The sequence below is a fragment of the Globicephala melas genome, chromosome 2 (assembly GCF_963455315.2).
Source record: "Globicephala melas chromosome 2, mGloMel1.2, whole genome shotgun sequence".
Taxonomy (NCBI): domain Eukaryota; kingdom Metazoa; phylum Chordata; class Mammalia; order Artiodactyla; family Delphinidae; genus Globicephala; species Globicephala melas.
Genome location: NC_083315.2, coordinates 9,901,998 through 9,925,187, shown reverse-complemented (window position 1 = coordinate 9,925,187; position 23,190 = coordinate 9,901,998). Strand labels below are relative to the sequence as shown.

General features: G+C 43.9%; 1 protein-coding gene across 1 annotated transcript in view; it reads left to right on the top strand.

The window, feature by feature from the left end:
* GAD2 (glutamate decarboxylase 2) overlaps positions 1 to 23,190 on the top strand; it is a 69,743-nt gene that overhangs the window by 25,012 nt on the left and 21,541 nt on the right. Inside the window, exons 8-11 of the mRNA XM_060292706.1 lie at positions 143 to 222; positions 15,006 to 15,060; positions 16,417 to 16,533; positions 18,720 to 18,784. Of these exons, the coding sequence (XP_060148689.1) occupies positions 143 to 222; positions 15,006 to 15,060; positions 16,417 to 16,533; positions 18,720 to 18,784 (317 nt within the window). The remainder of the gene's footprint in view (positions 1 to 142; positions 223 to 15,005; positions 15,061 to 16,416; positions 16,534 to 18,719; positions 18,785 to 23,190) is intronic.

Below are 23,190 nucleotides of genomic sequence, written 5' to 3'. Positions count from 1 at the left end.
AGAAAGTAAAATGGTAGTCACCAGGGGCTGGGGAGGGAGGAATGGGGAGTTGTTGTTTAATGGATACAGAGTTTCAGTTTTGCAAGATGATCAAGACTTAAGCAGATAGATGGTAGTGATACAAATGTACTTTCTTTTTCAGAGCCATTTTTCTCTCAAGAAGGGAGCTGCAGCCTTGGGCATTGGAACAGACAGTGTGATTCTGATTAAATGTGATGAAAGGTGAGCATGAACCTGCAACCCTTGTCGGTTAGCAGTTTGCAAATTCTACACATGCATCTCAAAAGGACTAAAGTCCGAAAACAGGCAATGACTGTAGAACAGCAAACCTGCATCCATCCCAGCTGCTGGCCTTTGCTGTTTCTTTTTCACTCTTGCTTGGAGTCCTGGGACATTGTTCCTCCATGCCGCTAACGCATTCACAGCCTTTGACTGAATCAGAACCTTTGTTAAATCAATCAAAATATTCTGGGGCTTCCCTGGTAGCGCAGTGGTTGAGAGTCCGCCTGCCGATGCAGGGGACATGGGTTCGTGCCCCAGTCTGGGAAGATCCCACATGCCGCGGAGCGGCTGGGCTCGTGAGCCATGGCCGCTGAGCCTGCGCGTCCGGAGCCTGTGCTCCGCCACGGGAGAGGCCACAACAGTGAGAGGCCCGCGTACCACAAAAAAAAAAATTCTGCACCAAGAGGCGCAGAAGGACATTCATCACCTGGGCACTTAAGCAACAACCAGCAGGTTGAGAACTGATTTATGGAGGTGTCATCATCCCAGGCACCATAGATCGTGTGAACTTGATGGAGTGATTACAGGAGGGGGGACAGTTTAGGGAGCAAGAGGTAAATACTGCCCCCAGCAACTCATCAGCTCAGTGCCTGAACCAAAGAGCTCTCTTAGGAAACAGCCGTCTTAATTGGCACCCAAACGTTGTAGGTACTCTGGAAAAAGGTGGAGGGGAGGTTAATATATTAATATAAGAAAATACACTTAGTCTTTAAAGAATGGAGTAAGAAATTCCACTAAATTAAAAGGATGCCACCCATTTCACCATTTATTTATTCATACATATTTATTAGACAGACATTTATGACTGCTCACCATGGCACTAGGCTCTAGAATAGCATAAGGTGTAATCCCAGTTCCCTGACCATGTATGGCCTAAGTGGGGAGATGTAGTAACGTCAGAAGGATGGCAGGCTCACCTGAGGTGGAGCAGGGGAGGTGAAGTGCTGGAACTGACAGGAATTACTGACTGGCCGGTGAGTGTGCAGGTTGAGAGGTGAGTCGAGGGGGAACGCCAGGCTTCGGGCTCACCAGCTAAGCCCTCGCGGTGCTATTCTCCGAGGCAGAGAGCCCCGCCGAAGTGAAAAGTTTAGATGTGGAGCTGCCGAGTGTGAAGAGCTTATGAGATGAGACGTCCAAGTGAGGGTGTCAGGTAGGCACCTGGGAATAGCAGCCTGGATGTCAGAAGGTGTACAGTGGGAGCCACGCAGAGGGGCCTGGGAAGGAGCTCGGGAGCATCCCCATTTCGGGGACAGGCAGAGTCAGAGGGGCCCGCAGTGGAGACTGGGAAGCAACCGCCACAGTTGTTGGAGAAGAATCAGGACCCGGGGCCATGAGGGCCACGGGCGTGTTTCTAGAAGGAGTGGTTAACAGCAGCAAACGCCACCAGTAGATGAAACGAGGGTCGACAACTGCCCCTCAGCTTTCCTGATGAGAAGGGGGCTGGCGAGTCTGGCAGGAGCAGCTTCAGTAGAGGCGTGAGCGTGGCAGGCAGTTTGCAGGGGGTGGAAGGGTGAGGGGAGAGGAAACGGAGACGGAAGGCAGACGTTTCTAGAGGTGGAGCCGCGAAGGGAAGGTGGTAGGGCAGAAGCTGGACGGAGAAGATGTCGAGTCCAGGATGGTTTTGGTTTGGTTGTTTTAAGGAAGGGAACTCAAGGTGTATCTAACTGTGCAATGAAGGGTCTGCTAGAGATGAAATGTGAATTATATGAAAAAAAAGGGATAAAGTAGCCAAGCTTTCATTTCCTTTGTGAGTTCCTTATTCTTCTGGCTAAAATTATGTAGGATCTTCCTCTCAAGAGCTCACAAGACGTCTGAAATCATCTTACATTATAAAATGGGAAGGAGACAGAGGGGGAAGCAGGAGTGGTGATGGAAGGGCAGGGGCGAGGTTTAGGGAGGGCTGGCGGGGAGCGGAGGGGGCAGGGCTCCGGGCTATTGCTGCGCTGACCACCTGCTAATGGATTTCAGTCGGGAAACCCTCAGAGTTGGAAGGGTTCTTGGACATTTATTCATCCAGCCTTTTTTTTTTAACTTTGTATTTTTGTGAATAATTTCAAACAAAGAAAAATTACAAGGATAGTAACAGGAACTCTCATACACCCTCACCCAAATTCACCAATTGTTAACATTCTGACATAGTTGCTTGATCACTGTCTCTCCATGTATGCAATTCAATATTACATGTTGAATGTAATGAATATTACATGCATACATTATTTGTATATTACAGATATAATTTTTTCAGAACCATTTGAGAATTCCTTGCAGACATGCCCTTTTTACCCCTTAATACTTCAATGCGTATTTTTTGATAACAAGGATATTCACTTACATAATCGCAGTCCAGTTATCAAAATCAGGAAATTTGACATTGACACAAGACTATTATTTAACCTATACACCCTATTCAAATGTCATCAATTGTCCCAATACTATCCTTTGGAGCTATTTTTTTTCCCTGTCCAGGATCGCAGATTACACTTAGTTGTCATGGCTGTTTATTCCCCTTTAATCTGGAACATGTCCTCAGCCTTCCTTTGTTTTTCATGACATTGATATTTTGAAGAGTGTAAACCATTTATTTTCCAGAATATTTCTTAATTTGGCTTTGTCTGACGTTTCCTCATGGTTAGATTCAGGCGATGCATTTTGGGCAGGAATTCCGGGGAGGCGATGCCTGTCTTTCTCAAGTATATCCGATCAGGAGTAATGTCCGCTCGCCTATTGGTTAAGGTGGTGCCTGCCAGGTCTCTCCACTGTAAAATGACTATTCTCTACTTTGCAGTTAATAAATATCTGTAGGGGATGCTTTAAGACTATATAAATATTGTGTTCCTCCTAAAACATTCGTTTAGTAGTTTAGCATCCATTGATGATTCTTGCCTGAATTATTATTATGATGGTTGCAAAACAGTGATTTTCTAACTCCATCATTCCTTCTAAGTTTACTAGGTCCTTTCATTCTACTGTAAGGAAGAACTTTCCTTTCCCTTTTTCTCTCTCTCTCTCCATCTCTCTTTCTCTGTCTCTGTCTGTCTGTCAATCTATCTGTATGTCTCTGTTATTTATTATCAGTATGGACTTACAGGTACTTTAAGAAAGTAATTCTCTCTAGCATTCTCTTCCATTCTCTTTGATTTCTCCATCGCTTGCTCCTTTAGGGTTCCCTTTCACTTACCTAAGTTACTAGTAAATTGCTGTTAAACCTTACAGAAAATAAGTCTGACCAAGATATGTGATGCCTGGTTGGCACACGGCTAGAAGAGTCACCAGCCTTCCTAGCTCCCTTGTAACACAAGAGTTCTGTTAGCTATTTTGATTAACACTTTTATACCACAAAAATTAACTACTTATGCTTTTGTATACATTTTTAGTTCTTTCAACTTATCACTTAGCTTTGTCAATTACAGTTACATTTCCCTGCTCTCCTGAAGTACCACACTTTGCCACACAATTGATGTAAACAATTGAAAGTATAAATAATCTGGGGTCATTATAGTCTTTTATTAAATTAGCTGAGTTGTGGCCAGTGCCTGGAGGCAGTAGGGAAGCTAATTAACTTTCTGGTCCTCAGGGAGCTACTGAGAGCACTGTAATAAGATAGACGTCACCCTGAATCAATTATTATCGCTCAGGGCTGTGGGGAGCCCCCTGAGTGTCATATCTCCTATGGGTTTGGATGCAGAGAATTCAGAGATGCTAGCAGTGTCTGTGCTTCATTACGTCCTATATCAGGAAGGATTCTAAAATAATAATAGCTGACACATATGGGGTGTTTATCATACGCCAGGCACAGTCCTAAGCACTTTACACAGTTGCTCTAATTAACTCGTTTATTAGAGACACAGAAGTATGTTCCCTCACATTTCCCTGGTGCTGACATAGCCTGTGAAGAGTTTCTATGTACACAGTAGTCTTAAACAGTATGACGTGGTCTCCTTTCTCCATTTGACTCATGGTCTTGGCAGGGTGTGACAGCTCCAAGGTCACATAGCTGGGAAGTGAAGAATCAGAGGTTGGACTCAGAAGAGAACTCCAAGTGTTCAACAATTAAGCATGGTCCCTTCTCTTTTTGTGTTTTCCATTTTTTTCAAGTTGTGGTAAAATACACATAAAATTTACCCTCTTAACCGTTTTTAAGGGTACAGGTCAGCGATGTGAACTACGTTCACATTGTTGTGCTACCATCACCGCTTTCTATCTCCGAAACTCTTTGCACCTTGCCAAACTGAAAGTCTATACCCATTAAAAACTTTCCGCTCTCCTTCCCCCCGGCCCCTGGCAACCGCCATTCTACTTTCTGTGTCTATGAATTTGACTGCTTTCAGCACCTCACTCCTTTTTGTCTTTTTGTGATTAACTTGTTTCACTCAGCACAATGAATGCCTCAAGGTTCATCGTGTTGTAGCAAATGTCAGAATTTCCTTCTTTCTTATGGCTGATTCCTCTGTTGAAGGACACTTTAGGTTGTTTCCTAATCTTGTCCACTGTGAATAACGCTGGAATTCACATGGGAGTACAGATATCCCTTTGAAATATTGATTTCATTTCCTTTGGATAATTAACAAGGAGTGGGATTCATAGATCACATTGTATTTCTACTTTTAATTTTCGAGGAACCTCCAACCATACTGTTTCCGTTGTGGCTGTATTAATTTACACTCCCCCCAAGAGTGTACAAAGGTTTCCTTTTCTCTACAAACTTACCAACATTTGTTTTTTCTTGTCTTTTTGACAATAGCCATCCTAACGAAGTGTTAGGATGTAACTAATAGTAACATGTAACTGTATGTGTTAGCATACAGTATTTGTTTTTCTCATTCGACTTACTTCACTCTGTATGACAGACTCTAGGTCTGTCCACCTCACTACACATAACTCAATTTCGTTTCTTTTTATGGCTGAGTAATATTCCATTGTATATATGTGCCACATCTTCTTTATCCATTCATCTGTCGATAGACGCTTAGGTTGCTTTCATGTCCTGGCTAGTAAATAGTGCTGCAATGAACATTGTGGTATGTTCTCTTCTTTTACTCTTTTTGAATTATGGTTTTCTCAGGGTATATGCCCAGTAGTGGGATTGCTGGGTCATATGGTAGTTCTATTTGTAGTTTTTTAAGGAACTTCCATACTGTTCTCCATAGTGGCTGTATCAATTTACATTCCCACCAACAGTGCAAGAGGGTTCCCTTGTCTCCACACCCTCTGCAGCATTTATTGTTTGTAGATTTTTTTTTTTTTGCGGTACGCGGGCCTCTCACTGTTGTGGCCTCTCCCGTTGCGGAGCACAGGCTCTGGACGCGCAGGCTCAGCAGCCATGGCTCACAGGCCTAGCCTCTCCGCGGCATGTGGGATCTTCCCAGACCGGGGCACGAACCCGTGTCCCCTGCATCGGCAGGCGGACTCTCCACCACTGCACCACCAGGGAAGCCCTGTTTGTAGATTTTTTGATGATGGCCATTCTGACCATGTGAGGTGAGAGGAGATATCTCATTGTAGTTTTGATTTGCATTTCTCTAATGATTAGTGATGTTGAGCATCCTTTCATGTGTTTGTTGGCAGTCTGTATATCTTCTTTGGAGAAATGTCTATTTAGGTCTTCTGCCCATTTTTGGATTGGGTTATTTATTTTTTTGTTATTGAGCTGCATGAGCTGCTTATAAATTTTGGAGATTAATCCTTTGTCAGTTGCTTCATTTGCAAATATTTTCTCCCATTCTGAGGGTAGTCTTTTCATCTTGTTTATGGTTTCCTTTGCTGTGCAAAAGCTTTTAAGTTTCATTAGGTCCCATTTGTTTATTTTTGTTTTTATTTCCATTTCTCTAGGAGGTGGGTCAAAAAGGATCTTGTTGTGATTTATGTCATAGAGTGTTCTGCCTATATTTTGCTCTAAGAGTTTTATAGTGTCTGGCCTTACATTTAGGTCTTTAATCCATTTCGAGTTTATTTTTGCGTATGGTGTTAGGGAGTGTTCTAATTTCATTTTTTTACATGTAGCTGTCCAGTTTTCCCAGCACCACTTATTGAAGAGGCCATCTTTTCTCCAATGTATATTCCTGCCTCCTTTATCAAAGATACAGTGACCATATGTGCGTGGGTTTATCTCTGGGCTTTCTATCCTGTTCCATTGATCTATATTTCTGTTTTTGTGCCAGTACCATATTGTCTTGATTTCTGTAGCTTTGTAGTATAGTCTGAAGTCAGGGAGCCTAATTCCTCCAGCTCTGTTTTTCTTTCTCAAGATTGCTTTGGCTATTCAGGGTCTTTTGTGTTACCATACAAATTGTAAAATTTTTTGTTCTAGTTCTGTGAAAAATGCCATTGGTAGTTTGATAGGGATTGCATTGAATCTGTAGATTGCTTTGGGTAGTAGAGTCATTTTCACAATGTTGATTCTTCCAATCCAAGATCATGGTATATCTCTCCATCTCTTTGTATCATCTTTAATTTCTTTCATCAGTGTCTTATAGTTTTCTGCATACAGATCTTTTGTCTCCTTAGGTATGTTTATTCCTAGGTACTTTATTCTTTTTGTTGCAGTGTTCTTTTTGTTGCAGTGGTAAATGGGAGTGTTTCCTTAATTTCTCTTTCAGATTTTTCAACATTAGTGTATAGGTATGCAAGAGATTTCTGTGCATTAATCTTGTATCCTGCTACTCTACCAAATTCATTGATTAGCTCTAGTAGTTTTCTGGTGGCATCTTTAGGATTCTCTATGTATAGTATCATGTCATCTGCAACGAGTGATGGTTTTACTTCTTCTTTTCCGATTTGGATTCCTTTTATTTCTTTTTCTTCTCTGATTGCTGTGGCTAAAACTTCCAAAACTATGTTGAATAATAGTCGTGAGAGTGGGTAACCTGGCAGCGGCAGGCTGCACAGGCTCCCGGGAGGTGAGGTGTGGATAGTGACCTGTGCTTGCACACAGGCTTCTTGGTGGCTGCACCAGCAGCCTTAGCGTCTCATGCACATCTCTGGTGTCCACGCTGATAGCCACGGCTCACGCCCATCTCTGGAGCTCGTTTAGGCGGTGCTCTGAATCCCCTCTCCTCGCACACCCCGAAACAATGGTCTCTTGCCTCTTAGGCAGGTCCAGACTTTTTCCTGGACTCCCCCCTGGCTAGCTGTGGCGCACTAGCCCCCTTCAGGGTGTGTTCACGCCGCCAACCCTAGTCCTCTCCCTGGGGTCTGACCTCCAAAGCCCGAGCCTCAGCTCCCAGCCCCGCCTGCCCCGGCAGGTGAGCAGACAAGCCTCTCAGACTGGTGAGTGCAGGTCGGCAGCAATCCTCTGTGCGGTAATCTCCCCGCTTTGCCCTCCGCACCCCTGTTGCTGTGCTTTCCTCCATGGCTCCGAAGCTTACCCCCTCTGCCATTCACAGTCTCTGCCCACGAAGGGGCTTCCTAGTGTGTGGAAACCTTTCCTCCTTCACAGCTCCCTCCCTGAGGGGCAGGTCCCGTCCCTATTCTTTTTTCTCTGTTTTTCCTTTTTTCTTTTGCCCTACCCAGGTACATGGGGAGTTTCTTGCCTTTTGGGAGGTCTGAGGTCTTCTGCCAGTGTTCAGTAGGTGTTCTGTAAGAGTTGCTCCACAGGTAGATGCATTTTTGATTTATCTGTGGGGAGGAAGGTGATCTCCACGTCTTACTCCTCTGCCATCTTGAAGGTCCCCCTCATCTTCTCCATTCTTAGCACACGTTAATATTCATCTCTTCAATTTTTTTCACCCATTTGTACCTTAGAATTATTTTTCTAGGTTCCCATGTCTTTAAAATTCATAAAGCTCTACATAGAATTATTTTGTAATATTAAAATATCTTTATAACCTTCTTTCTCATTTCAAATGTTACATTTTCTCTCTTTTTTATTAGACTAATCAGATATTTGTATATTCATTCATCTTTTCAATGTATGAGCTTTTGAATTTATTAATTTGGTTTACTTTATAAAGTTTCTAAATCACTGAAAAAACTTGTCTCATCCTTTCTGCCTACATTGTTTGTTGTTATTTTCCTAGCTTCCTGAATGAAATATGTTTAGTTATTTTTAATTCCCTGTCTAGTTATTTTTAATTTCAAAAGCATGTCAGGCTAAACATTTTCCTCTGAGAATGATTTAGGGTGCTTCTCATATTTTTATATGCCCTATTCCCATGTCATTAATTTTTAATGTTCTGGAAGTGCAGTTTTGATTTCCTCTTTGACTCGAAAGTTATTTAGAATAGCCAAGCATGGTTTCTTACGTGGTAAATTGAACTTCTATTTTTTTTTTTGGCCACACCACAAGGTACATGGGATCTTAGTTCCCTGACCAGGGATCGAACCTGCGCCCCCTGCACTGGAAGCGCAGAGTCTTAACCACTGGACCGCCAGGGAAGTCCTTTGAACTTCTTATCATGATCCTTTTCTTCTCTGTACCAACATGTCCAGGGAAGAGGAATGGCAGTTTGGGGAGGAGGAGGGGTGATGAGAGACCACCAGCATCCCTTCCTGCCCACACAGTTTCCCTCGTCATCTACCTCCCTCTCAGCCCCAATGTTAATTCCTAGTGGCAGCGATAAGGTTTCATATTTTCATATGAAAATAACTCTTTACTACATCATGGTTGGGGTCCTCAGTTGCCCATCACTCTAGGGAGTAAGTATAAGTCAGTGCTTTTGGAAAATGTAAAATTTTTTTTGTATAGTTGATTAACCATGATGTGTTAGTTTCAGGTGTACAGCAAAGTGATTCAGTTATACATATACATGTATCTATCCTTTTTCAAATTCTTTTAATTACTAGAATTAGACACAAAAATCACCAAAAACATCCTGTTCCCATATCCTGACCATAATGCCAAGGGATCCCATTGTGCATATTGGAAGACAAATCTTAAAGGAGAAAAATACAGTTCATTATTATAACGTTCCTTTCCCGAATCAAACTCTGTTTTAAAGGGACCAAGGAAGTTCACTGTTTATAATTATGGTAAAATTTTTTTGGCGAAGGGCTTGATTTTGTAATGCCAGTACTTCCTGAATGATCTGTTTTGACCGCTGTTTATTATTTTATCTTACGAGCCCTTCCTAGGATAAGTTATCACGTGGGTAGCAGCCGTGTGGACACACATGGAGCTCTTTTCCCCAAGGTGGTCCCCAAGAATGTTTTACCGTATAATTCCTGCAACACTTTTTTTCCAAGTCAATCCATGCAAATTGTCAAGTCACCACACAGTCCAGGCAATTTGAAAATTCACTTCAGTCCATGAATTCCCCTTGCTTAATCTACATGACAATCAATGTTAAAGAAATAGTCTTGCTAAGCACTGACTAGTTAAAAAAAAAAAAAAAAAAACTAGCAGTTTTCTGTTACTCCTGTAGCCTTTGGGGGCTACATAGAACAATATCATCTAAGGATGATAGAGTGATAAGTTTTAGCGGGAGGGTCTATGTTTTTCTTATTTTACTAATCAGTACTAACAGCAATACGAACTGGGATGAAGGAACTACTCAGTCCACGGGGGGCTTCCAAGAGACCACAGTGGAAATACTACCTACATCATTACAATTCTAGGACTCAACCTGAAAGGTTTCTTGTTAAGTCAAGGTAGCAGGCATTTTTTGATAAACCCCATAAACGCTTCGGAAGACATTTATTGTGCAGCACTGAGAACCCCGGGATCTGATGTCAGAATACAGCTCTAAGTTTGAAATCTGCCCCTACTAACTGTGTGGCATCCTGCAAGTCACACAATGCTAGTACTACTAGTAATAACAATGAGACTAACATGCATTGACTGGTTACTATATGCTAGGCAGAGTTTTATACTTAGTGCTTTACAGTGTTTGATATTTACTGTGTCATTCAATCCTCCTGTAAACCTTGTGAGGGAGGTACTAGTAATATCAATTTATAAATGAATAAACAGCGGAACTGAATTCTTCAAATACACACAAGTAGCATAGGGTCTGGAGCGGAAACCTGGTTACTGTCTCCACATTCCAAGCTTTTAGCCACATTCATCCGCTTCGATGAGCCTTAGTTTCCTTATCTGCAGAGTAAGGACAGTAAAAATTCTCTTGCGGGGTTGGCACGAGTGGCAGAGATCAGGAGTAAGGGATAGTACAGGGACCGCTTCTAAAACTGGTAATTCGTTATCACTGCTGGGGCTGCTGCTATCAACAGTGGTCGTAACATTAGTCAATTTCTAACGCGAAGGATCACGCATCCTTTCTTCTTTGCACACAAATCTCTGTGAACAGAGCCAAGCTCTAAGCACTTAGGAAAGGTTGGTAGAATTATTATAGTTCAGCAGGGCCAAGGAGCAGGGCCACCCAAGGCTCAGGCACCCGATTTGTGACCATTTGGATGCCTGCCCAGAGATCTACATTCCCCAGTAACGTGCTTCTTCTGGTAAGATCGTTCTTCCCATCGGAGCCACGGGAAGATAGCCATGCATCTGCGTCCAAAGTCCGCACACGGGGTAATCTGTGCCTTTTGCTTCTTTGCACAAAGAGAAGGTGCTTCCAGCTGGCAGCTCTGGCTGGCAGTGTGGGATTTTGCCCAGGCAACTTCATGAAGTTATCTGACCCTATAGCATCACATTAATCTTTTTTAATTTTCTTTTTTTTTTTAATTTATTGAGGTAGCATTGGTTTATCGTATTTATAAAAGTTTTACGTGTACAATGTAAGGTTTTTGACTTCCGTATACATGACAGTGAGAGCATCATATGAATTTTTAAAGACTGTCACAAAATCAAGAATCTCAGTGCGAAACAGCCACATCCGAAGCAGCGGTCTGGCTCAACAGTCCTCACTTCAATGGCAGTTCTTTCTTAAACACTAACACCTAACAGAGAGAGCATCGCAAAGCATCAGTCACAGCTTAACTGGGCACTTAAAGGCTGCGTGGGTAAGCGTAAGAGATATGCATTTTTGCTATGGAAATACCTCTAGACCAGACATATGTGATGCAACAGCTGTTATCCAAAGCTGCCCTGCACCAAGACATGCTTGTCTGGAAAAGCCAAGACTGCCAGACAGCTTCTAATCCTCAGAGGAGCCTGCTGGCTGTCACCCGGCTCTCTCTCCCTCCACAGCACATGGGCAGGCGGGGATGCACAATGCCACTTCCGGACCTCGCTGCCCTACAGCCGTGATGGCTCAAAACCCTGGGTCCTGTGGAAAGTGCTTGGCTAACCTGTTACACAATTATTGAAATACCTACCAGGCTAAAACTTCCATTTCTAAAGCAGTGTTTCTCAACATGTGGACTTAGGTCTGCCTGTGTCACCATCTCCTTGTTAGAAACGCAGATTGCTATGTGTGTTTGTCTATTTACTTGTCTCTGTTTGTCTCCCTTGTTAGCGTGTAAGCCCTGGAGAGTAAAAGCTGGCCTGTTTACTGGGGTGCCCCATACCCCTAGCAGTGTCTGGCACATAATGAGGCCTCAATAAATTAATTTGTAGAATGAATTGATTCCCGGGCCCTATACCTGACCTCCTGAATCAAAATCCCTAAGAGCACGGCCAAGGAATATACGTTTTAAAGACATACACAGATGACTTTTATGCATGCTAAATTTTACAAACCATTGTTGTAAAGTAATTCATCCAATTCTAATTGGAGAGATGAAAAGTTTTGTCTCCAGGGGCCCCCATACTAGCGGTCTTGTCAGTCTCTAAGGTAAAGTGAACATATTAATATAATCCCAGGGGGAAACTTTTTCCTTCTACTCACATACCTCCAACAGATGTCGATCTGCCACCCACAGTGTGCCAGGCTCTGGGTTCCTAAGTGGACAAAACAAATACGGGCTTGGACGGCCAAATGCCTGGCAAAGTCTGGAGCCTACCTGCTAAGAGCACACCCAGAGCTTTCCACTCTGCGAGAAGCGGACACTTGGACTTGATTATTTGACAAGGCTGTCCCTTCTCCCTGCCCTGATATGGAAATGGGACAGACTGTATGTTCATTACTGTTTTCCCGGCAGGTGTGAATGACACCTCCGATCCATGAAAGCCAGATATTATCTCAAAGGATTTATCTTATCTTAAAAGACAATATAACCTTTCTAAAGAGGTTTCCTATATGTTTGGCCCTTTGAGTTTGTTCTGGAAGCTTGGCATTTTCTTTCTAGGTAAAGCCAGCCTCTACCTGGTCCTGGGCCGTCACACAGGTGACTGTCTTGTCCTGTTTCCTCATTTGAAAAATGAGACAATTAGACTAGAACGAGGTCTAGAGCCCCTCGCAATTCTGATGTCCCCTAATCTGTTACTTCTCCATGAGGTCTCACTGCCTGGGCTTCACAGAATATCCAGATGTGATTAGTGAGCAAACAGCGATTGTCAGGCCAGTCTCCCCAAAACTCTCCAAGGCAGAGAAGGTTAGTTGTGGTAGACTAGGTAACATTTGGGACTTGCAAACAATTTCTGAGAATTCTCTCTCTCAGTTTTTATGTTTGCCTACAAAAATACTACGGCAATTTTAATGCACTTAAAACTTGATGTAAAAGGTAAATATAAGACCTGAATGTCCTCTGAAATTTGAACTTTTTGTTTCTGTCACGGTGGAGCAAGGTGTTTTAGCACAGCCAGATCTAGGAGAGGCTGAAAAATCACAGCTTTGAGGGACGCTCCCAAGCCAAGCTGCAAAGTATAGGGAGACACGTAGGGCATGAAAGGGCCTCCAGAGCCCTTCCCCCCCAACAAAGCCTGCCCTTCCATTCCCTCTGTCCCTCCTTCAGAGGCCCATCTCACAGAAGTTCCCCAAAAGGTGGGCTGCTCTGTTAGAGTCATACCCTCAGCACCAAATTTAATGCCCTTTGTTCCACTGCAGCCCAACTGACTAATCACTGGTGATGTGTCCATTGCCATTGCCAGGTAATTGCATTTTAACTGCCTTTCTTTGGAAAACAGCCTCACAAAACTCAGTGGTTCTCCATGCTTTCAGACCCAATGTCTACGTTATATGCCAACTATTATGTAATACCTTCCTTGTTAGCCTGAAATGAAAATTGTAGAAAATGTAACTTACCTACTCACTGTGCCCAAATTAGTTTTATAAAAAGGAGCAAGGTTAGGGGCTTCCCTGGGGGCGCAGTGGTTGAGAATCCGCCTGCCAATGCAGGGGACACGGGTTCAAGCCCTCGCTCGGGAGGATCCCACATGCTGTGGAGCAACTAAGCCCGTGCACCACAACTACTGAGCCTGCGCTCTAGAGCCCATGAGCCACAACTACTGAGCTCGCGTGCCGCAGCTACTGAAGCCTGCACACCTAGAGCCCGTGCTCCGCAACAAGAGAAGCCACAAAAATGAGAAGCCCGTGCACCGCAACAAAGAGTAGCCCCCGCTCGCTGCAACTAGAGAAAGCCTGCACAGCAACGAAGACCCAACGCAGCCAAAAAAAAAAATAAATTAAATAAATAGATAAATTTTTTTTTAAAAGGAGCAAGGTTAGAGAAGTAGTTTATAATAAGACAAGATATTTCAATAGGTAAAGCTTAAGCGAGACCACACTAGAAGCTCTAAAGGAGTAGCCCAAATGCTGGCTCTGTGTCTAAATCTATATCTACCTAAAGTCACAAGGACCACCACAAATGACTATAGAGCTAGTGACACATTCCAAAACCTCACTTACCGTCCCCTAAATGCCAGTAGCCTCCCCCAACCATTTATTGTGACAAACGCCTCCTCATCATTTATTTTTCCAAATTGTCTTCTACAAACCTAGATCAATGGCCCAGATGTGAAAAGTTTAGCCAGTTTAGCGATGTCAAGAGAGCTATTTTAGTTTAGACAATAGTTCACAGCCTCCAGTAACATGCAGCTACTCTGTCCTCTGCCTGGTTTTTTTCCCCAAAATCTTGGGGTAGGAATGTCATAACGCATAATGACAATCTCAACAATAAAAGCTAACATTTATGGAATACTTCCCATATGCCAAGCACTTTAAAAATTTTTTTTTGCATTTATTAACTCATTTAATCCTCATAACTCTATAAGTAATATTATTATCACTGTGTTCCAGGGATCGTAATAATACGCACAGGGAAATTCAGTAACTTGGCTAAGATCACACATCTAGCCACATCTAACTTCTTGTAGAAATCAACTCCTTTGATTATTATAATAGTGAGGTTTTATAGTAAGCAAAGTACTATCTGTGTTTCTATTTTAGGAAAGAAACATTTCAGAGATGAAAGGATGTTTCTTTCTCCAATGCCTGTCTGCCTCTTTGACATTTGAGTCCCTGAGTTCTTGGCCTGCTTTGTGCTTTTAGCCCTTGGAATGTAATTAGGTAGCTTTTGACAATATTTTCATCCAAATGATTCAGAGTGGATTTTCTCTTCTTGGCGTTTCGTCTCTGTGTGAAATTGCAGGTCCATTCACTGGAAGATTTGGAATGCAAATCTTCTTCTGAACTCTGCTCTCATTGCCAAAACTCTTGCTCCAAAGCAGGTTTGTTTTAATCAAATTAAGAAATGACCTAAAAAGCAGGCTGTGTGCAGAGTGGAGAGACATGTGGACAGTGGGGTCGGGCATCTCCTAAACGTGTCAGAAATTACAGTCCAGCATCATTCAGGGAGGAAATGCCTTTCTTTCTGGAAACAACCGAGGAGTTGTTCTAACTGATCATTATTATCAATGATTTAAGGTTGGACTTCTACCCTCCTGTGGCTCCTTGTAGAGACGACAAAGGAAATTATTCAAAGCAAACTTGATATACTTATTTTCCTTTCAGGGGGAAAATGATCCCATCTGATCTTGAGAGAAGGATCCTTGAAGCCAAACAAAAAGTAAGTTTTTGAAGGGAGCTTTATCCAGCCCATAACAAACTGATGGTATGTATTTCTGTTTCCATCCAGTAGAGAACACATTTTTGTTTTATTTTTAAAAGAGAATATGGAATTTTGCATTGTCATTACTTATTTCTCTGAGTGATAGGCTCTGCTTTGAAAAGGTCTAAGTTACTGAATAAATACCATACACAGTGGTACGGTAACAGTTTCCAAAGGATTTTTCTTCCCACGTGATGAGAATTGGCACTAAACAGACACATCGGAAGGACTGTATTCACAAGCGGAAAATCCCAGGAAGCTAATGTAGCATATGGGAGTTACTGTGTGTGGTTATTTGAAAAAAGCCAATATTTCCTGCCTAGACACATGCTGGTGTGTTGGCCCTTCAAACACCTTATTTTTCAGGAAGCAATTCAGTACTTTTTTTTAGAAGTGACAATTTCTGAAGACCTGCTAAAAATTCCTACAAAGCTCTAGGAAGTCATTTACATCCCTGGATGGTTCACAGGCCAGAGCTTTTAGTAGATCTAATCTACAGTTCCTAGTTCAACGATATAACACACGAATTGTACTATTAGGATCTCAGGAATAATTATTAATTTTCATATGCCCTTTTCCCCCCTACAAAGTGGCAGCCGCATCCTTTCCCCTTGTTCTGGTACTGGAACCACTTCTAGTCACATAAACCTTTGCTGCCACCTAAAGACTGACGCTGTAACGTCAGGTTCCATCATGAATTTGAGGCATTCTTGGGCCACCTTTCAGCAGTGGCCTGTTATTTCTATCAATTTTCATTTAGCCACAGCCAGACAGACTGAGCCAACTTAGACAGATAAAAGTCATGGCTTACTGTTTAGCCCCAAGTGAATCCTCTCCTTAAGACTGTAAGTAGGAATAATGGGCTGGTCAGAGTTCTTCCCTTTGTCCTCTTGACTGCTCACTCTGGAAGATTTAGTACGTTCAGAGGCCCTGTTATGAAAAAGGAAGATTAGAAAAGCAATCGGGCGTGGGGTAGGGAAGGGCAGAAAGTCTCCCTGGAATATATCAGTGGTTTGTGGACACCACGAAGCTTACTCACCTCTGAGTCCAGTGTAGCCTCTTCTGAGAACCAGAAGTCTATTCTCATAAGGCAACTGGCAGGGCCAACAGAATGGCCTGGAGGACCTAGACCCTGGAAAACGAACATCATTCCTACCAGGCTCCAAGGTGTTGTTAACCCTCCTGATGGTTCCAAAAATGCAGACGTGTATGATAGGAGGAGAATGTCCACTGTCTTTTTTTAATCAGCTTTTTAAAAGGATCCTTTGACCCCCCGCCCATTTTACAATATTTGGGGCTCTCTCATTTGCACAGGGATTTGTCCCTTTCCTTGTGAGTGCCACGGCTGGGACCACCGTGTATGGAGCATTCGACCCCCTGTTAGCTGTTGCTGACATTTGCAAAAAGTATAAGGTCTGGATGCACGTGGATGTAAGTATCCCATAGGGACTGCCACTAAAATGTCCTTGCACGTTTTTTCACCTGGAGCTCATGGAATGAGATGTATTCTCTCTATTTTTTTACTTTAGGAGTTTATTTTCAGGATGGTGATAGTTAAGCTTTTAAAAATCGCAGAGACAAAGTAGTACCCAACTCGCACAGTACATAACATTCGCTGGAAGCAGTCTGAGGCTGATTATGCCTTAACTTTCCCAGCAGGATAATATTCTTATTTCTATGGCCAGGATCTGAGCTGCGTACTTAGTTCTCGATTCATTGGACCATAATGTCCAAGGAGGAATATGACCTGTGTACACACACACACAGTCACACACATGCAAAGCTTACTTCCCTATGAGAATGGTCCAAAGAGTAAATAGGAGTTGCATTTATATAGGAAATCCAGTGGATGAAAAAATTCAGCTCAAGTCAGAGACTAGTATAATCAAAGAGGAAAGCGGACTTGACAGCTTGCTAGGAAATATGAATCCAAATTTCCAATTTGTTATCTTGGTCAGCTAGTAAGATAAACTATATATGAGATGTTTTGACTGCAGGGTTAGTCACACCAAAAAATAATGGAGATGCACCCATCAAGACATTTCCAAATGAAACAAAATGTCAGCTTTTAGAAGGACAGATTAAAGGGATTAAAGTTTAGACTGGTCTGACTCCAAGTGTGGCTCCAAGATCAGCTGCTCTCTGCAAACTGTTTAGGACCCACCGTGAGATAAGGAATCAGTGCCAGATCATCTCTAAGCACGATGCTTGGTTCAGCTGATGTGTTTTCCATCGTGAGACTTTCTCGAAGCAGGAAGCCTAAGTTGATTTACATTCTGGTGCAAGAGGCTTATGTTATAGAGTAGACCGTTTTGAGTAGATCATTTTGGCTTTATAGTAAGCATTCAGACCAAATTAATCCCTCTTTCTTAATGAGCAGAAAACCTCCAGAGGCTAAGTTAGGTACATTTCCATCACCCCAGAGTTATCCTGCGTCGCAGTTTCCAGTCTTCTTTTCCTTCCCTGATTCACAGTGTGAGTTGTTCTTTAGCCTACCAGAGACCCCTTTATTTCACACATGAAGACACTGAGAAAAGGTTGACAGACCCCAGTACCCTCAGTGACCTGGGTCTTGAAACTGGACAGCCTATGAAACCTCACTAGCTGATTCGGGGAGAGGATTATCCTGACAGCCTTGAAAGCAGCAGTGTGTGTCCCGAGCCAGCAGATGCAGTGGGCTCTCCTCCAGAGTTTCTACTGAAAATAGAAGAACCAGTTGTATTAGCTTTCTTTGAAACATATCAAATTTACCACTCATTATCCTTACTGTTTATAATGCTATAATTAAACTGGAAAAAAATCTTAAAATATTACACATTTGGAAAATTGGATAATTTTTCAAAGTGTAAAAGGACTGAAATTACAACAGAGAAAAGAATGCAATTATACCCAGTTCTTTTCTTTAAAATTATCCCAGGATTATTTTTACACCCAAAGAATGTTAACATTTTCCAATGAATCTCCGTCTTTACATCTTGTCTTTGAAGGAGATCATTACACCAATTCAAATCTTCAAACTTGAGAACAAAGTTTTAAAGGGGCACATTCTTTATTGCTCAACTAATTGGCTGATACAAATCTTGCCTGCTTGCTGTTTTTTTTTTTTTTTTTTTGGCTGTTAGTTTTGTTTTGGCTTTTGGTTTATCTTATCCAAAATTACACATCAATAAAATAGGCTTGGAAGGTGTCTCCTCCCCCTGGAATCATGCAGACTTGCCAAAAAGAGTTTTCCTTGCAACTTGAAGGCAGTTTAAAGGGTCCCAGCCCATCTTATCTACTCTAAACTGTGGAGATACTAGGGTTTCTAGTTCTGAGATTAGGAGCTTCACTAAGACTGAGTGGTGGTGATGGGTTGGGGGAGGATCTCTCTCCTTCTCATGCAGACTGAGGAAATGTTTGGCCCCTTACATCCGTAGAAATCTGAGGTGGAGCCTGAGACCTTAGAATAGCCCCCCAATTTAACCTTTGGAAGTCTAGTGGCCAGTCTCCAAGTTACCTGGGGCTGAGGCTGTACCTTCCACCCTATGCAATGCTTGCTGTTCCGGAAGACACCAAACTCTAGAAATCCAGGCAATTAAAAACACTGCCTTTTGTTTTGTATGCTCTCCCTTTTCCAGGCAGCTTGGGGTGGGGGATTACTGATGTCCCGGAAACACAAGTGGAAACTGAGCGGCGTGGAGAGGTACACACATTTTTCTTGCTAACAACCTAAAGTGTGAAAGCTGAATGTGAAAAGCAAATTACACCCAATTTCCAAGAACTGTGGGTGTACAGATGAGCCCATTCGTGCAGTGCCTGTGTGCCTTATGTGCTCATGTGTGCATGAATATTGTGTGTAGACAACGAAGAAATTAAATCCCATACCAGGTGACCCAAGTGGAATGTTTCTAACTGGCCTCCATGGTTGGCCAGAGGACTCAGGAATGACCTTCCTGGGATCTCTGAACCAACTACCAAAACTGTTTAAAACTTCAGGCCGTCCACTGTTTTCTAGGGAGATATACAGCTTTCATGTTTCATGAGAGGATAATATCCGCTGCTTTAAAGAAACCAGTAAATAATTTTGTGAAGCAAATAAGCACATTGTAATTTATCAGCGTTGAAAGAGGAGTTTGGGGTTTAACATGGCCCCTTTACTTAAAGTGAAACCTGCTTGTGATAACATCCTGTGATAGTTTCATCCCCATAATAATTTTTCTGGTGTAGCTCTGTTTGATGCTGCAAAGCACCTTTTATTCAGAGACTAAGCAGTAGACCATTGAGAAAAGCCGCAAAATACAAAGGAAATAATTTTTGATTAGCGTAAAGCCTACTCAGGGCCAAAGGAAAAAGGAAAAGAGATACAGAATGCAAAATCAGCCTCGGCCTTTAGTTCTGACCCACGTGCAGAGGGAGCTCAGAGTTCCTGGTCCTCCGCGCACAATATGGCAGGTCAAGGACAGTGGTGAGCTCTGATACTCCGGGCAACTGAGAAAGCCTGGATTCAACCAGGGCTGCCCATTGCCCACTGTGCCCTGCCCAGTAGCCAGATGCTGCCCAGGAAGAGTTTCCCACTGGCTCTGCCTCTGGACATCTTGGCACAATTCCTGTCCCAAGGCGAGAAGAGAGGCTGGTGGAGCTCAGAAGCATCTGGGAGCACTGGGCAGGCAGGGCAGCCGGGCCAGAATGAATGGCAGGGTGTGCTGTGTGACATCCAGGCCCACCCACATGTAGAGAAGCCGCGGCTGCGGAAGGTGGGCAGAGGCAAAGTCTGCAGCACTCTGCCGCAGTAGCGGAAAGAAGGCCGGACAGGCCAGCCCAGGCCCGGGTCGGCAGGGTTGTGTCTCTGAGTCTGCTGCCTGCCCTCTGACTGCAGGTGTCAGTTCAGGTGTGAGTGGGTGAGGACAGGCACGGCCCCTTCCCAGAGGGAGCCAGCTTTAGGTCTCTGCTTCTGGTCCATTGGGCTGAATTCCTTTTTTTCATGAAGATCCGCCTGAAACCAGAAGCTTAAGGATGAGGCAGTGAGCTAAACAGTGAGAGAGAATGAAGAAGAGAGAGCCATTCAGAAGGTGCCTGTTCAGAGGATCAGAACAAGAATTCAATTGACGTGCTATCGAGAGAAGTGGCCCGGACACAGAACCTTCTCGTCTTTGAGTCCCTTTCAATGGAGCAGCCCAAAAAGCGAGAGGCTGTTACCGTACCTTTCACACCAGCGGTGACTCCAAGTGCCGACGGCCAGCCGTGGAGCCCCCTCGACCAGTGATTACCTGAAAGCTCGCTAACTCACCTACCCGGGGCCTTGGAAAGATAAACACCCATGTGCTTTTGGATTAAAGACTAAAGACTTTTGAGAGCAAAGCTTAGAACGTTCGTCATGGGACATGGCGTCCTCTCTAATTGCCGCAATTCTTGAAACTGTGTTGTAAGTAAATCTACTAAGTGGAATAGCCAAACAGGTAGTCTTTTTTAAAAACGAGGGACCGTCGGCCCTTCCCTGGCGGTCCAGTGATTAGGACTCCGAGCTTCCGCTGCAGGGGGCACGAGTTCGATCCTTGGGCGGGGGGTTTGAGCCGAACCCCCTCAGCCATCCGTTGATCTGAGAGAATCCATCTCAGTGACTCGTCAGCGACAGGCACACTTTCTTTGGTGGATAAGATTGTAAGTCCACGGGACACCCCCGGCCATAATGTGCGTGGACACACGTTTAGGAAAGAAATTTGCCTCACTTGAGATGTTACGTTTCTCCAAGCACTAGGACTCTCTCTGAAGTGGAGGAAATCTGTGATCGATTCTTGTCGCCAAATCCAGAGGTGGACCCGTGGTCACAGGGATCCCAGAGTACCGTCCTTATAACAAAATGGCACAAGCACCCGGAGCCCTGCCTGGCATCCCCTTTGAGAGCCAACCCAGTTCTCAGAAAGCACCTTTCTTCCCTGAAAACAGTGTCAAGCTATTTAGGGATGCTGTGGCTGAGAGAGTGCCCGGAGCCCTGGCACTCCAGAGCATGTTTCTGGGTACCGTCAGGGCCCCTTCTTTAATCCCTCCTGGCAGCGGGCTGCTGTGTATCTGGAAGAACCCATTGTTGTGGTCCACTCTCAAGACTTTCTGGCCAAGCTGAAGGTTCCAGCACAGATTCTGCCGAATTACCAGTTAGTGCCCTCACTCCCACCCCTGAAACTCAGTTCCCGGACCTCTGTCATAGGCAAGCCACATCGCACGGCGCGGGCACAAAGTCAAGTACGACACGAAGCCTATCTTCAAAGGGTTTAGAATCTAGTAGGGAAACTGCAGTCAACCATGGATTACAATTCAAGGCAGAGGAATTAAAGCTCAAGAGACCGATCATTCCTCCTAACCAGGGTTATTAGAGGAGAGGAGGCCTTCCCCCGGGGGTGGGCAGTGGAGCCTCCTCAGGCAGAAGTGGAAGAAGGGCGTGAAGGTGAAAGAGCAGGGGCACGGAGGTTTGAGCGGATCCTTGGTGATAGTTCAGACAGGTCTGGTTGGAGACTGAGATGGATTCGTGGCAGTGACCAGGGAGCTCGCGGAGGGCCCAAAAGAAGTCCTGCGCGGTGAGTCTCAGCGCGGGGCCTGGCCGCAGGGCCAAGTCCAGATCACCGTAAATCCCCGAGCTGAGCGTCACTGCTGTGTGAGCCATTATTACGCATGGAGAGCGTTCTGTTTCTCGGGTTGGGGAGAAAACCTGGAAAGGCCCTGCCCTGGCAGCCATAGTGCAGATCCGAGGAGAGGAGTGGCATTACCTGCACTTTGGAAGGGCTCCTCTGGATTCAAGAGGCCAGGACTGGCTAGACCCTGCTGGGCATCACAGAGGTCCAGGTGCAGGAGGCAGCGCAGGGGAGAGATGCTGAGGGTGGGAACCGGAGGACATGAACCCAGGAGAGCTGCGTTATCAGGGGCAGGATGCGTTATCAGAGACCGGCTCTTCAGTGTAATTTGAAGGGCCGCTGCTTCTGCTTCCTTCACTTGCTTCCGGAGTATCTTGTGTGTGTGTATAGAAAAGTCACACTCCAGTTACACTAAGGACACCAGGTGTTACAAATGCTGAAGCACGATTTGCATCTAATGCTTTTTTTTTTTATGCCTTGCTGTACTTTCTAATATTTTAGGAAATTCCAGAGAGTTTCCTCTTTGACAGATTTTACAGTTTTGTATATCATGTTGAAAAGCGTGAGGGACATTTTTTTGGATACGTCTTTGATTGAGCTAACTTTAGCTTGTTGCATATATCAAACTGCCTGGGGAACTTTTTCAATATGCATATACCAGTCACATCCCAAGGAAACATTGCAGACTCTCCAGGGTTTTGAGTGAATACCTGTGGCATTAGGTCATGGTTAGAGCAAGGACCCTGTGTAGACAGGCAATGGCTTGAATCCCACTTGCTGGTTGTGTACCCTTGGGCAAGGTGTCTCTCCATCTTTAAAACTGGTACAATAACAGTATGTACCTCACAGGGTTACTGTTGTATGGATTAGATAAATTAGTCCATCTGAATCAATTAGAGCAGTGCCTGTCAATAGTAAATACATAGTACATGTAGTTAGTGTGTGAATACTGAAAATTTTCCAAATGATTCTCATACACACACACACAAAATCTAGCACCAAAGTACTACAGAATAAAGTGCTTTATACAGAATAAAAAAAAAAAAAAACTGCAAGGGGTGATATCAGTAAAGGGAAAAAAAGAGAATGAAACCAAAACACTAAGGTTTGGGAGCTGGACGCTTGGGAGGAAACGGGTGCAAGGAATCGAGGTCCAGGATAGAGGAGAGAGAGAAGATCTGAAGGATGAGAAGGGAGCAAGTTAACGAGTTCACTTGGGATCTTCTGAGTTTGAGGTGCCAACGAGGGCCCTGGGATATGTCTCAAAATGGCCCTAGGGGCTCAGCTCTCTCCAGCTAACGAAAAATCACAGAGGACTGAATCCCACAGCAAAACATTTTGAAATGAACGCAAGGCTGTTTTTCGCAGGTTGCTAACATTTCTCCAGTGAACGAATGCCCTGCCTTTGAATCACTCTGTGCGTCTTTTTGCGCCTTTATGAGGCAGCCCCTCTGAGAGAATTCAGTGACCGGTCGGTGTGAGTCTA